Here is a 12,287-nt window from a genome sequence, read left to right as displayed (position 1 = left end):
CCTCCCCAAGAGTTCAATTCCAGTTCAGTGGAATGGTGCCTCTGCAAGCAGGAGTGATACCAGATGCCCTGGAGGTAACTACACCACATGCTTCCATCATTGGCATTCCTTACAGTGGTTCACTTAGTGCCTAACAGATCAGTAGAAACCGGGCCAGTTATTCTGATTCTATCCTGGTAACCAGATATTGGATCATCATGGAAATACCTCAGGATAGCTGGCCTGGGATGACGAGCACCATTACTGCCCCATTGGATTATAGTTCCTCTTTACTCTGCTCCATTTATTAATTGGAATTCTACTTTGGTTGGTCCCTCCATCTTCAAGGCTTTTATGGGTTTCAGCAGGGCTGGACCATCCTTCTGTTCAGCATCACTGCCATTTAATGCAGCAATGACTGATATTTTATCCCTGCAGCTGTATTTCACCAAAGAATTCCTTGGAATGCAGTGAGCATCCTTGTGCTCGTGCCCACTTTTTTATACCACTGTGGTGTCATATGCCTGTAGTTTCAGTGCCCATCTCACCAGAAGAACTAACAGATCCGCATGGTTATTCAGCCACCATAGAGAAAGGTGGTCCAACATAGTGATAGATGGTTTGCGGAATAAATTTAGCCAGAATTTTTTGATCAGTGTGAAGCTCTGTGTCAGCATTCTTGCCATACAGTGTTAAAACTGGAGAACATGTTAGCACCTCCATGAGGACAAGGCAAGGTTTTTTTTGTGCCGCATTCCAAGAAAATGCTATGTCTCCTTGCAGTAGTTCTTCCAAGGCATATGCCTTGGTACAGATGTCCTTTTTGAATCACTGTTAGTATGAACACATTCCTAGAAAACTTCTCACATCATGAATGGGCCAAAGAGCTGGAAAATCTGTGATTGCTCTTATTTTCTCTGGATCAGGCCAAACTCAGTCTTGGGTGATGAAGTAGCACTTTTTCAGATTTAGGCAGAGATTTTCAGTCTGGACAGAATTCGACACTGTTGTTGGGCAACTTTGGTATTCTTCAAATACCTTCGAAAAATGAGAATGTTACCCAGATAGCAAAGACACATAAGCCATTTAAGGTGTTAAAGCAGGTTTTCGTCATATGTTCAACAGTGGCTGGAGCATTATACAGTCCAAACAGCATAACTTTAAACTCATAAAGCCTTCAGGAGCTATGAAGGCAGTTTTTCTTGGTTGACCTTGTCAATCTCGATTCGCCAATAGCCTGTCTGCATGTCCACAGAGAAGAAATACTTTGCTCCTTTCAGTTAATCAGGGGTGTCATCAGTGTATGGCAGTGAATACATATCTGTGGGGTCTTGCCCACTCGTCCCTAATGGGGTGCCTACGGGATGCAGCATTCTTGGAATGCTATACAACTCAGACAAATACCATTATTAATTTTATTTCCACAAAGCAAATTGACAATACTTAACTTTATTACAGCAAATGTCACTAGCAAGAAGCAACATGAAAACAGTACTGTTCTGGCTGCACAGCGAGTCCAAGGAAACACTTGATACAGCTCTGACAGCATAGCATTAATCACGTTGCAGACTTGAGCTGATATGAGCTGCCAAGTCTGGCAGGAGCATCGTTTATATGCACTTGTTGCAGGGGCACACCTGGTGCAGCGCAGTCTGATTCCACGCACAATTGGCCGCTGTTTCCTCACAGTCTTCTCTGCTCTTTCATGCCGCCTCTTCGTTCCAGTGTTTATGGTTACTCCATAACAATATCCTTCTTTGTGATTTTGTTCAGTCACTGATAGTCAATGCAGAAATGCCATGTGCCATCCTTATTCTTCACAAGGACCACAGGAGAGGAACAAGGACTCTGAAAGTTCAGAGATGCCATCTTGCAGCATCTTCTCCACTCACTCCCAGTTTATCCATCACTGAGGCAGCAACACTGTACAAGAGCACTGGCTAATTGGTGGATGGTCCCCAGTGTTGATACATTGTTTTACTGTGGGCCACTTGGTCTGTCTTTTCTCCACTCTGGATTTGAAAGCAGCCAAAAATTGTCACAAAATGGCTGTCACTTGCTGATGATGTTCCTCATTCAGGCCATATTCTATTGGCAGTTTGATAGCACCTTCCTCCATTGCATTGTATTTAGTGGATTTTGAGCATTGCTCTTCATTGATGACATAAAGCTGCCCTACCTGGACTTTCAGCTGTCCCTATGTACATACGTTTAGCGATGAGTTGTGGCTGCTCTTGACAACTAGTTATCCAGAGTTCTCCCTAGCCAGCCTACAATGCTTGTGATAATTTACTGGAATACTTTTGTGTACACATTTAACAAAACCTTCCTAGCATAAAAGATCAGCTCGATTAACAACTGAAACTCGTCTTGGTGCTGATGATGTGATAACAACATCTTCAAAGCAATTCAAAAAAGCTGCTTTGGTTCTATGTGCATGTTGGAATAGCTTTGATAGTTTAGAGTTCTTATCTATAACAGTCTACAACATTGTGATGCTTTCAAGAAGTCCCATCCAAGTGTAACATTATGATTACATTCTGCCAAAACACCCAGTTCAAAGGGGTGCATTTGGTCATCGATAGTTATATATATATTTCATCCAAAGACTCAGATGCTACTCACACTCACATGACTGCAGTTTCTGGCAGCTGGCAGGCAGCAGCAGCAGTGCATGATGGGAGTGGGGGTAAGGAGGAGGCTGGGGTGGGGTGGGGAAGGGATAGTAGGGTAGGGGTGGGGGACAATGAAGTATTGCTGGGGAGCACACAGGGACAAGGTGGAAAGAGGTTAGGCAGCTAGGTGCAGTCAGGAGGTACGACAGAGGGCAGGGCTGGGCAGGGAGGGGGGGGGGGATGTAGTGGAAAAGGAGAGAACTAAAAAGACTGGGTGCATTGATGGAATGAGGGCTGTCTTGTGCTGGAATGGGAACAGGGAAGGGGCTGGACAGTTGAGGGCAGTGAGTAACAAAGATCGAGGCCTGAAGGGTTACAGGAACATAGGATATATTGCAGAGAAAGTTCTCACTTGTGCAATTCAAAAAAGCTGCTGTTGGTAGGAAGGGTCCATATGGCGCAGGCTGTAAACAGTCATTGATATGAAGGATGTTGTGTTGAGCAGTGTGCTCAGCAACAGGGTGGTCCACTTGTTTCTTAGCCACAGTTTGTCAGTGGCCATTCATGCAGACAGACAGCTTGTTGGTTGTCATGTGACTGGACTGGGATAGGTGGCGGTGAGAGGATGTTTGGGACAGGTCTTGCATCTAGGTCTATTACAGAGATATGGGCCACGAGGTAAAGGGTTGGAAGCAGGGGTTGTGTAAGGATGGACGAGTGTATTGTGTAGGTTCAGTGGATGGCAGAATATCACCACCTACTCCAGTCCTGTCACAAACATCATCTATCCCATCAAAGGCCGGACTACTTTTGAAACTAGTCATGTGATCTACAAACTAAGTTGCAACCTCTGTGCTGCATTTCATATGGGAATGACAACCAACAAGCTGTCTGTCCGCATGAATGACCATCGATAAAGTGTGGCCAAGAAACAAATGGACTAACCTGTTGCTGAGAATACTGCCCAACACAACATCCTTCATTTCAATGACTGCTTCATGGCCTGCGACATATGGATCTTTCCCACCAACACCAGTTCTTTTGCATCGCGCAGGTGGGAACTTTGCCTGGAATATATCCTACATTCCCATAACCCTCCTGGCGTCAGCCTTTGTTAGTCATTGTCCTCACCCACCCAGCCCCTTCCCTGTTCCCATTCCAGCACTACACAGCCCTCATTCCACCATTGCACCCAGTCTTTTTACTTCTCTCCTTTTCTGATACCCCCACCCTTCCCCACCTCTTCCTTGCCCCCTGCCCTCCGTTGAACCTCCCGACTGCACCTAGCTGCCCTACCCTCTCTCCACCTCATCCCTGCATGCTCTAAGCAGCACTTCACTATCCCCCACCCCTACCCTATAGCCCTCTTCCTCCCTGCCTCATCCTTGTCCTTACCCCCACCCATTTGCCTCTGTCATCATGCACTGCTGCTGCTGCTGCTGCTCGCAGTGTGGCTTCAGTTGCCACAGATTGCAGTCATGTGTGTGTGAGTTGTGTGTGTGTGTGTGTGTGTGTGTGTGTGTGTGTGTGTGTGCACGTGTGTGTGTTGTCTATTTTCAACAAAAGCCATGTTGGACCGAAAGATTATTTGTGGCAGTTTTTTTTTGTTGTGCCTGTCTGCAACTCAGCATCTCTGTATATGGTGGGTAGCAACTTTCCTTTTCGTAATATTGTTATATTCCATCCTGAATTTTCCATTGTTTGAATTTTTCTTTTCAGCTTTTTTGGTATTTATTTGAATTTTGGCTGTTGAAACGGAGGAAGAAATCTCTCAAAGAAAAACTTAAACTTTTGGTTGCTCTGACTTAAGAACAAAGTGAGATATGTTCAGACATTGAAAAGTGTTAAATGTTCTCTCATTGTTTGTTGTTGATGTAATTCCAGTCTATCTCTTTTATCTGAACAAACAGCTTTTGTGAATCAGAAACGAAATCTTATTCGTACTTTTCGTTTTTTGATCCAATATATATGGTGTTTTTTGTAGTTCGCATCAAATTTGATGTTACAGCATCTGAAACATTCAGTATGTGTTTGTCAACACAGTAGTTCAACTTTGTATTTTCCATCTGTGTTCAGAACTGACCTATTTAAAGGCTTAAGTAAATTTTGCTTTTATTTTAATGGTATGCACCTTTTAAATTGGTTTTAGATAATAACCTGTCTCATCCTTATTGTGCAAACTCCTACATTCTCCAATTCTTCATTGTGGAATAAGCCTAAACATTTGATATAACTCAAATTGGTATGTTGGAAGTTTTTGCCTTCATATCAGGTTTCTCAGCATACTTTGTTTTTCAAGCAGAATTCTTCTCTATCAGTTTGTGTAGCTTTCTTGTGTCATTCATTTAAATGAAAATGCACCCCAGAAAATATCAGAGAATGATCATCAAATCCCATGTCTGCTAAGAGTTTTTTCTCTTCTGTTGCATAATTTTCTACAAGATACACATAAAACTCCATGATTGATACTTTTTATTATATTATTGCACTGCGGAGGGCATGAGCATTTATGTCACACAGAATCAAAGTATGAAAAAGAATACTTCTTTCCCCCATCAACAATATTTCACACTCATCCGTGAGTCAAAAGCTTGTGAGATTGGTAAATAGCCACAGTATTTTTGCGGTAATCTCAATCTCTTTTCAGTTTCTCTGTCAGTCTTTTCCATTTCAAGCATTTTTGCCCTGTTACAGATTATTTCCACCCACAGTTATATTTTGTTACACTACTTGATGGCAGTCTTTGTATCAGTTGACATGACAGACTTTTTTCCCTTTCAGTGCCTAATTATATTTTGACACATTATACTGTTCCTGAAAGCAGTACAACATTCTGTTCTTCCATGATTGTGAAAGCAAAGCAATGAGTCTGAGCTTCAGTGCCAGTCATGGACATTGGTTATGCCCCTGCTATAAACAGATCCTCATGGGTGCTGCCACTGTCTCACTTTGGTTTCTGAGTTGTAGAACCAAATTTCTCTAATTACATTTTTACCTATACACCTATTAAAATCAAGAGCACAGCCAATCTGACAGTTGTGTAGCACATGAAATTTTATTCTAAACCTACTTTGCATGTTTGAAGTAAATGGTTTAAAAATTAATCACCATTTGAACAGTACAGACCACTTGCAAATGGAACACACTATGGTATGATGTCTAACAACTTTCCTTGTTTCAAACAAGCTGTCTACTTGAGTAACTGTGTAAAGCTTAGAGAGAATCAGGGTGTGTTGTCATGTCACATGTTATAGTTGCAGAGTGTGATAACATGTGGCAGCTAATACAGACAGATGTCAGCAATATGCAGATCACAAGAGGCCCTGCATATGACAACAGGAATTAGGAAGAAAATATTCTATGCATTGGATATGGCACCTGTAATTGAAGTACGTTTTGGTTGGATACACAGCCCATATATGAAACTAGAGAAAATACAGTGAGTCTGTATAAGTTGGAGGAAATTCATGTGTTAATCATCACAATAATACATTTGCCAATACACAGTCATCCAAAAGGTTGTATCATAAATTTTCCTGTCAGAGAGGATGTGATAACATTCATCTCTGCATCAAAAGCTTCCCTACAAACTGTGAAAGCGTTGAAAAAATACCCTACTTGATGTTTTCTTTACAAGGAGGAAGAAGACACTGTATGTGTACGGCATACAGCAAATACTACAGACATAAGGCATAAGCAATAAATGTTTATGATCACAGACTGGAATGGCTCCACAGCTATGTATCTCAGCAGGTACCCTGCACAATGCAATGGTAGTGTCAAAATGCAGGAAAGTTATATCGTAGAGGTTTGATTTTAACACCATAAATGGCTCATGCTTGTAGAGTGGTATACACATTTCCACATTAACTGGTCTTAATTCAATGTAAATTGGTTGCCAGCTATATACAATGATGTTAACACACCTAAGACAGAAAATAATACTGGCTTATATTTGGCTTTGACAAAGAGTAATTGTAATTTCATTTATAATCTGACTTAAGAACAAGAACTTCAATCTGGTCTTATGACTGGTAGGTTTTACATTTCGTAGTATTTAGTATATGAATATTGCTGTTACACTGCATATGTACTGATGAAATTATGGAAAATTTTTCTGTGTGCACAGGTGCTTGTGAAAATGGGGCTAGCAGTTCCAAAATCAAAATTGATTTTGCATTAAATAAATTAAAAACTATTTTCCTTGCAAGCAGTGGCAAACTCTCTCTCTCTCCCTCTCTCTCTCTCTCTGGTGTTAATGGTGTTAATGTAATGAAGAAAAAAGAAAAGAGAAAATAAAGACTAACAGAAATATTTATATCTTTTTTTTTTTTTTTTATTCTAAGAAATATCAGAGTAGTAGCATCATTGTCTTTCATTATGAAATATGTCCACAGAGTGGAACACTGCATACATAGTTTTACATGAATAAAATAATTATTTTCCAGTAAATCTGTTTCGTAGCCTTTTTTCAATGATTCCTTTCTAATATTATCTTACATTATTATTTAAGCTGTAAGACATATTTGAGTACTGATGTAGTTAATCTGTTCTTTCATTCAGAATGTGAAAAGCCTCTCTGAGAAGTTACCACCTCTTTTAGCTGCAGCTTGTTTACAGCGTCCCCAGATCATCATGATAGACGGTATAGATCAGGTTAGTCTCAATTACTGCACTTGCAGATTTAGTGGCATATCAATCAAATTATGGAAATCAGGTTCTTAAAATATGCTGGACAAGCTGTAAAAAAATCAATCAATCATTTCTGAAAACCAATAGAATCTTGCATACTATGAACTTACAGCATGCTGCAGGTGAAAATTAGATCTGCAACTTGTTTTATAATTGAAATAAATGCTCATAGCTCTGTCATGAGTTGCATTGAGAAGCATCCGTCAAGAACTAAAAAAAGATACTTCTCAGTGCACCTTATGACAAAGCTACAACCATTTATTTCAGTCTTGCACAGTAGTTTGTAATGTGGCTGTGCTGTGTAGAAAATTCTCAGTTACAACCTGTTGGTATGACCGTTACTAACATAATTGCTCTGAACAATAGGGTGGAGCTTACCGGTAAAAAAAAAAAAAAAAAAAAAAAAAAAAAAAAAAAAAAAAAATTGTTTTTTTTGTTTTTTTTTTTGTTTTTTTGTTTTTATGTTACCATAACAATTTGTGCAGTTTATAGAATAGCTTTAGGGTCTTTCTGTGTTGGAAAAAATAAATAAATAAATAAAATTAAAAAAAGAAAGTTACAAAAGTGTGAAACTTTACACGTATTTTGTCAAGATGTAAATGTGATGAGATTACTTACGTACTATACTTGTGGAGTTTCCTCAACTGAAAACATCTAGTTTAATTGAAATGAAAGTCTTTGTTTCTCTCAGTCTGGAGTGAGTGTTTTGATTTGATATGATTTCATGTGTCACTGAAGTTCTGTGTTTTGGAGCAAAAATCATTAAAAATTGCCAATTGGCTTGCAATCGAAAGTTTGTCATCTCCAAACATTTGAAAACAAATTAAAAACATCCTGTATCAGCTTTTGTTCTATGGATTTACCTGTATCTTGATACTGAGTGTGAAGTAAATGTCAGTTCCTTAAGCATGTCACTAATTATTATCCATTTACAAGTATCTGTACACTAAAACCATTAAAGTTAAAGCAAATTGTAGAAACAAAACAATTAGAAACAATGAAAAAACTGCAAATCATTAGGAAGGTGAACCTCCTAACTGTTTATCCCAAGAGAACTCGAGTTAAACTGTTTAAACTGTTTTGCTGAGAAATATCTTCCCAAGATAACTCAGGCTCTGAAATTCTGCATCTTCCTGTACCTCCATCCGATTACAATCACTGTAATTCCTTCTGCTGCTGCTGCTAGTTAGCACCAGCATCCTGATTATAACGGTAGTTCCTTCTGATGCCACTAGTTAGCAGGTTTACTGTTTTGTGTTTTGTTTCAGTGCATTGTTACTGGCATGTGATTATGAATCCTTTAGAAGGCTTGGGAGATGAGGGATATGTTTCCAACAAGATAGACTCACATCAGTAGAGTTTCTATAGTCACTGCAACATTGTAATGTCCTTTAGTAGCATTTTGGTGCAGCTGTTGCAGTATTACGTCTGCTTGCAGTTTTCTAAATTAAGAAGTGGTTATTGCAGTGAGGAAGAGCAGAGGAAAGACCTCTCTATTTCATAGTCTAGTGATGACTCTTTCTGAACCTTCATCAAGTGAGGGAGAATGTGAGGAAGACACAGTTATAGATTGGCCCAGGCGAGAGTATGTTATATTGTTGATCCAAGTACTGATTGTGCTCCCCCAAGATTTCCAATGTCTGCTAGTCACTACCATGCAATTCCTTTTTCTGAGGATGAACCTCAAATATCTGAACACTTTTTTTATAAGAATTTGCTGACAATTATACTCTTGGAAACAGACAAAGCTGGGTGCAGACTTTCAGATTTTCCAGTGTCTTCACAAGTAAAACTGCTCCTGATGAAAGGTCTGAGGACAGATAACTTCTACACATCCCCACAATTAGCAAATTTGCTGATTTGAACCCCACTGTAGTTATGGAATAGTAGAACTGAGCTTGAAAGAGATGCCACAATCTCTCTGAAATCAAAAATTATGAAAGGGGGAAACTGAGCTGAAAGATGAGGAAAAGTTCCAGCATGTGTTGGAAGGATAAACAGGACATAGTATTTCTTCAACTATCCATACGATGGATATGGTGCTGATGACTGAGAATGTGTCAAATAAAATAATAAAGCCAACGCTTGTGCCTGACTACAATGACACTGTGGGAGGAGTGGATTGAGCCAATCAGAGAATGGCATCATATACAATCCCCAGAAGAATTTTGGTTAAGAATGTTTGACCAAATGCACAAACATATGAAATTTTCCAATAAAATTAATTTATATTTTTCAATATTTTTATGGTGTACTACCTTCTGTACCACTAAACAAAGTTCCCTTATAACAGTATTATGAAAAGGAAAATTGCTACTGACCATATAGCAGAGATGCTGAGTCACAGATAGGAACAACTAAAAGGCTGTCACAATAAACTTTCGGCCAGCAAGGCCTTCGTCAAAAATAAATGACAGACACACACGCAAATGCAACTCTCACACATGATTGCAGTGTCTGGCAACTGAAGCCACACTGCGTGCAGCAGCACCAGTGCATGATGGGAGTGGCGATTGAGTGGTGGGTAAGGAGGAGGTGGGGGAGGGAGGGGGAAGGATAGTAGGATAGGGGTGGGAGACAGTGAAGTACTGCTGGGGAGCTTGCAGGGATGAGGTGGAGAGAGTGTAGGGCAGCTATGAGCTATGTACAGTCAGGAGGTTTGATGGATGGCAGGGGAGAGGTGGTGGTGAGGGGGGAATGGGGCATAGCAGAAAAGGAGAGAAGTAAAAAGACTGGGTGCATTGATGGAATGGGGGCTGTGGATAGGTGAGGACAATAACTAACAAAGGTTGAAGCCAGGAGGTTTACGGGAATGTAGGATATATTCCAGGCAGTGTTCCCACCAGTGCAATTCAGAAAAGCTGGTGTTGGTGGGAAGGATCCATATGGCACAAGCCATGAAGCAGTTGTTGAAATGAAGCATGTCATTGAGGCAGCCTGCTCAGCAACAGGTCCACGTGTTTCTTGGTCACAGTTTGTTGGTGACCATCCATGTGGACAGACAGCTTGTTGGTTGTCATGCTCTCATAGGAGCATAGTGTCTGCAGCTTAGCTTGCAGATTACATGACTGGTTTCACTGGTATCCCTATCTCTCGTCATGCCCTGAAATGAGAAATGTCCACCCCTCCCACAGGGGTATTCTGCCGTCCACTGAACCTACACAATACACTCGTCCATTCCTACACAACCCCTGCTGCCGAGCCCTTACCTCATGGCTCATATCCCTGTAATAGACCTAGATTCAAGACCTGTCCCATACATCCTCCCACCACCACCTACTCCAGTCCAATCACAAACATCACATATCCCATTAAAGGCAGGGCTACCTCTGAAACCAGTCAAGTGATCTACAAGCTAAGCAGCAGTCACTGTGCTACAGTCCATGCAGGCATGACAACCAACAAACTGTCTGGCCGCATGAATGGCCACCGACAAACTGTGGCCAAGAAACAAGTGGACCACCCTGTTACTGAGCATACTGTCCAATACAACATCCTTCATTTCAATGACTGCTTCACAGCCTGTGCCATATGGATCTTTCCCACCACCACCAGCTTTTCTGAACTATGGAGTTGGGAACTTTCCCTGCAGTATATCCTACGTTCCTGTAACCCCGCTGGCCTCAAACTTCATTGGTCACTGTCCTCACCTATCCAGCCCTTTCCCTGTTCCCATTCTGGCACTCTACAGCCCTCATTCCACCATTGCACCCAGTCTTTTTATTTCTCTCCTTTTCTGCTACCCCCCCCCCCCCTCCACCACCATTCCCTGCCAACTGCACGTAGCTGCCCTAACCTCTCTCCACCTGTGTGCTCCCCAGCAGCACTTCATTGTTCCCTACCCATACCCCACTATCAACCCCCTCCCCACCCCAGCCTCCTTCATACCCCCATCCAGTCGCCAATCCAATCATGCACTGCTGCTGCTGCTTGCAGTTTGGCTTCAGCTGCCAGAAACTGTAGTCATGTGAGTGTGAGTTGCATTTGAGTGTGTGTGTGTGTGTGTGTGTGTGTGTGTGTGTGTGTGTGTGTGTGTGTGTGTGTGTGTGTGTGCACGCGCGCACACGCTTGTTGTCTATTTGCGACAAAGGCCTCTTTGGATGAAATCTTATATGTGACAGTCTTTTAGTTGTGCCTATCTGCGACTCGGCATCTCCACTATATACTATCACAACTCTTGTCATCCTGGAAGTAGCATTCAGCAATGGGAAGTGGTGCAGTATGTTTGAAATCCACAGAAATTGAAGTATCTGGTGTAAGGGAGGATAGGTAATATACAATTTGTGCAAGAACAAAGAAGGAACATTAAACGTGGAAGACCAAAAGAGAAGTGCTCAGATTAAAAAATAAATAAAATAAAATAAAAGTAAATAAAAAAACATAAGTATGGGGTGTAGTCTTTCTCTTCGTATGCTGTTCTACTTGTATACTGAAGAAGTAATTAAGGGCATAAAAGAAAGATTTAGAATAATGATTAAAATTCAGGGTGAAAATATGCTAATAATAAGATTGCCACTGTTGTCCCCTGTGAATGTGATTAATAATTACAAGATGTGTTGAATGGAGTGAACAGTTTACTGAGCACAGAGAGAGACAAAGATATCAAAGAGCAGCGCCAATCATTTATCATAAAAACTGGAGAGCATATAGTAGGGTAAGTGTAGGAATTCTGTCTTGGCAGTAAAAGAATATATAACAAACAAAGCAAGGAGAATGTAAGAAGGAGACTAGCACAGGCAGAAAGGGATATGTTAAGACTTACTATAGGGAGCTGCAGAGACCAAAAATTGTGGGGTGAGACAGAGATTAGAATACATACAACATATAGTTGACAATTTTTGATGTAACTGCTGCTATGAAATTAAGAAATTGGCAAAAGAGAGGATATCATGGCATGTTTCATCAAGTGAGTTGGAAGAAAAAAAGAAGATAGAGAAAAACAGGCCAACCAGCTGGAAAAAATTCTGAAGGACATTTAAGCAGAGCTGGTTGGGTAAGATC

The 12,287-nt window shown here is 40.8% G+C and overlaps 1 protein-coding gene across 1 annotated transcript in view; it reads left to right on the top strand.

The window, feature by feature from the left end:
- Positions 1-12,287, top strand: part of LOC126194745 (NACHT domain- and WD repeat-containing protein 1) — a 633,295-nt gene that overhangs the window by 511,742 nt on the left and 109,266 nt on the right. The window contains exon 13 of the mRNA XM_049933012.1: positions 7,158-7,250. Coding sequence (XP_049788969.1) covers positions 7,158-7,250 — 93 coding nt within the window. The remainder of the gene's footprint in view (positions 1-7,157; positions 7,251-12,287) is intronic.

This window comes from Schistocerca nitens, chromosome 7, assembly GCF_023898315.1.
Source record: "Schistocerca nitens isolate TAMUIC-IGC-003100 chromosome 7, iqSchNite1.1, whole genome shotgun sequence".
NCBI lineage: Eukaryota > Metazoa > Arthropoda > Insecta > Orthoptera > Acrididae > Schistocerca > Schistocerca nitens.
The sequence above is the reverse complement of the archived record's forward strand: the minus strand, read 5'-3'. Positions and strand labels throughout refer to the sequence as shown.